The 3722-nt window shown below is 44.4% G+C and overlaps 1 protein-coding gene across 1 annotated transcript in view; it reads right to left on the bottom strand.

The window, feature by feature from the left end:
• The window catches only part of LOC133023746 (tripartite motif-containing protein 16-like protein), a gene marked incomplete at its 5' end in the record, with an annotated part of 1188 nt that extends 532 nt beyond the window's left edge, over positions 1 to 656 (bottom strand). The window contains one exon of the mRNA XM_061090808.1: positions 110 to 656. Within this exon, the coding sequence (XP_060946791.1) occupies positions 110 to 656 (547 nt within the window). The remainder of the gene's footprint in view (positions 1 to 109) is intronic.
• Between the last annotated feature and the right edge of the window lie 3066 nt (positions 657 to 3722).

Raw genomic sequence — 3722 nt, forward strand, 5'->3', positions numbered from 1 at the left:
CGTCACAACGACGAACTTTGATCAACAAACATGGAGACAAAAGAAGTTAAAGATTTACACACAGAATCTAAATCACTGCTTTTAATGACTCGAGTCTATTTGAGTTTACAGAACTCAGCTGTGGCTCCATAACCAACCCAAACTCCAGCATAGAGAGGCTGAGTGGATGTGGTCTGGACTCTGTGGAGGAGAGTCATGGTGTCAGAGACGCTGTAGAAGGACAGAACACCTGCACTGTGATCCAGGTACACTCCTACTCTGGAGGACACAGGACCTGACACTGGAGTCTCGATGCTGTTGTAATAAAAGTCATAATTGTTTTGATCACAAGCTAATGACCAAGATTTATCATTGAATCCAAATATACATTTACATGAGCCTCCTGCTCTGCTGATATTCTTGTGTGTGACTGCTACACGAACTACTCCTCCAAACCCCACCTTCACCTCCCAGTAACAACGTCCAGTCAGACTCTCTCTACTCAGGACCTGAAGCCAATGAGTGAATCTGTCTGGGTGATTAGAATAAGACTGTTTGAAACTCATATGTGTTAATTTTCTGTTTCCCTCAGATAATAACAGCTCCTTGTTTGCTGTGTTTGGATCCAGTGTGATTTCCTGTGAATATTTTAAGAAGTCAGCTCTGGTCTCTGGCTCTGGTTGTGGCAGTAAAACATCCACTCGAGACACAATCTGTAAAATCTCTGTCTCTGTCTCACTCAGAATGTCCTGTAGTCGACCTCTGACCTGGGACACAGCTGCTGTCACGTCCTCAAAGTCCCTCAGAGGACGGAACCTGAAGCTGGATGAGTGTGTAGATTCACTGAGTGGTGACAGTGAGGGGTAGTTGTGTAGAAGCTGGTTGTGATCCTCTGTGTCTGAGAGCTGCTTCAGTTCATGGTCTTTCCTCTTCAGCTCAGTGATCTCCTGCTCCAGTCTCTCCTGAAGCTCTCTGACTCGACTCACTTCAGTTTCCTGCTGGGATCTGATCTGCTGCTCCACATCAGAGCTTCTTTTCTCCAGCAGACGGATCAGCTCAGTGAAGATCTCCTCACTGTCCTCCACTGCTTTATCAGCAGAGCCATTGATGGCCTCCTCCTCCTGTTGAAGCAGCTTCACGTCTTTCTCTGTGTCCTGGACTCTCTGCTGGATTGTTTGTCTCCTCAGCCCGAGCTCTCTCTGCCTCTCAGTCCTTTCTGTTGCAGCTGACACTGTGTCGTGGTCTTTATGTTCATCCACAGAGCAGAGATAACAGATACACTGCTGATCAGTGCGGCAGAACATCTCCATCACCTCATCGTGACGAGAGCAGATGTTCTCCTGGAGCTTCTCTGAGGGCTCCACCAGCTTGTGCTTCTTAAATGCAGCTGACTGAAGATGAGGCTGGAGGTGTTTCTCACAATAAGAGGCAAAACAATTCAAACAGGACTTGAGAGCTTTCAGTTTTCTCCCAGTGCAGACATCACAGGCCACATCTTCAGGTCCAGCATAGCAGTGATCAGCAGGAGCAGCTTGGAGTCCAGTCTTCTTCAGCTCCTCCAGTGAAGCAGCTAACATGGTGCTTTTCTCCAGGAGAGGCCTCGGTGTGAAGGTCTGTCTACACTGAGGACAGCTGTAGCTTCCTCTCTCCTCCTCTTTGTCCCAGTGGGTGTTAATACAGCTCTTACAGTAGCTGTGTCCACAGACAGTAGTCACCGGATCCTTCAGTAGATCCACACAGATCCAACAGGAGAACCTTCTCTGTCCAGTTGATTTTCTTGCTGCTGCCAGAGACTGTTGCACAGAATCACTTCCTCTGAACAGAAACAGATCTCTGCTCCTCCCTCTCTCCTTCACTTCCTTTTTTTACCATGTTTTAACACACTATTGAAAAGAGCAACAGTCTGGTCCCTCAGCAGCTGCTGCCTTTATGTCAAACTGTTTAAAGGCAGCTACCTTTAGTGCAGCTACCTTTACTGTAGCTGCCTTTAAACAGTCTGACATACTGTTGTATTTTTAGACTTTGATGCGGGCCAATTAAAAGTGGATGGCGGGCCGCAGCTTGCCCGCGGGGCCGTAGTTTGGACACCCCTGGTCTAGGCCCTGAAAAAGCTGAAAATGGCCACCAAATCCAAAATGGTGGGCTTCCTGTTTGGTCTAGCATATGTATCCAAAAGACATATTTCTTTGTAATGTAAAGACACATATCCCTATCGATTTTTGTAGATGTAGACCAATCGTAGTGCCTGGGCTGCCCTTTCGGGGGCGCTAGTCAGTTATTTTGCCACATCCATTCTTTAAAACCATGGGGGGGCTGTTAATACACACATGTAGTTTGAGGGAGATGGACCCATGAACACAGAAGTTACAGCAATTTTGTCTGTCACGGCGAGCTGATGAACTTTGATGCCACTCCATTAATATGGCGTTTGACGAAAAGTCACAGTAATCTTAAGTCTTCATCATCAATGTCTTGAGACCCATTTGATAGAGTTTGACATGGTTGAGGTCAGTGGATGAGGAGGAATACCTCCAAGTGTAAGACATGCAAAAAACAAGACATTTCCTGTAGCCACCAGGGGGCGCTGTGATTTCAAGTCATAATTTCTGTGTAGATGTCTTCAGGCCGGGACTCTTGTCTCACATGTCTAGTTTGGACTCGATTGAACCAAATATGTCCGAGATACAGAACCTCGTGTTTTGATGGCGTTTAATCAACCTTTGACGCCACGCCACTGTAACACAGTGTGACGAAACATCGATCTCTAAATCAGTTTTTTTCTCCATCTTGTTGTGATGACACTCATCTAAATTTGAAGTGGATCTGATGAAAGCCCTGGGACAAGTACGTCAAAGTAAAAATGTGGAATATGGCCAAAATGGCCACTAAATAGAAAATGGCGGACTTCCTGTTGTGTTTTTCATAATGCCCCTTGAGACTTTTTGGTTTGTCTGGTCATTGATTCACGTGGGCCACGATTTTTGTGACGATCGGTCAAAGGGAAACCTAGGGGCTGCTTTCCAGGGGGCGCTGTTGAGCCATTTTGCCACGTCCATTTCAAATTACCCCAGAATACTAAAATATCCGTAGACCTTGAATTTCCTGCAAAGTTTCATAACTTTTTGAGCATCTGAAAAACTCCCCCAAAGGGAAATAATAAAAATCCTTACAGTTTCAATAGGGCCTCTCACCATTCGGTGCTCGGGCCCTAAATATAAATATCAATACAACGCTCATGCATTGTTCAAGGTCAGTGAGGAGGATTACACACTGCACAATGGATCTACCTCAGATGTGTAAAATGTTTCTCATTAAATAAAGATGTGTTGCATGACTGCCTGTTCATTCTTCATTGTATGTCTGTACTGATGCATTTTGTAAATACATCTGTTGAATATATACGAATCTCAGGGCACGTCTTTCCATATTTAAGCCAAATGTATTTCCATATTTTCATTTGGATAGAGCCTTTATTATAAACTTTGTCTTGCTTAACATAAACATGTAATAGTTGCATGTGATCCTCACTTATAATATTGTAACCAGCACACATCTCAGGTTATTGACTGTTCTTCACACCTGTACATTATCAGAAAATGGAAATAGACTCCACATCGGTATATTCAGTCATTGTTCAGAATGCGTGTGCTTTATTTAAAAGGTTCATAATTAGCTCCCTCGAGGAATTAATCATTGCTATTTGTTTGTTTGTCAGCAGGATTACGCAGAAGCTGATTTTCATA

The sequence above is a fragment of the Limanda limanda genome, chromosome 17, assembly GCF_963576545.1.
Source record: "Limanda limanda chromosome 17, fLimLim1.1, whole genome shotgun sequence".
NCBI lineage: Eukaryota > Metazoa > Chordata > Actinopteri > Pleuronectiformes > Pleuronectidae > Limanda > Limanda limanda.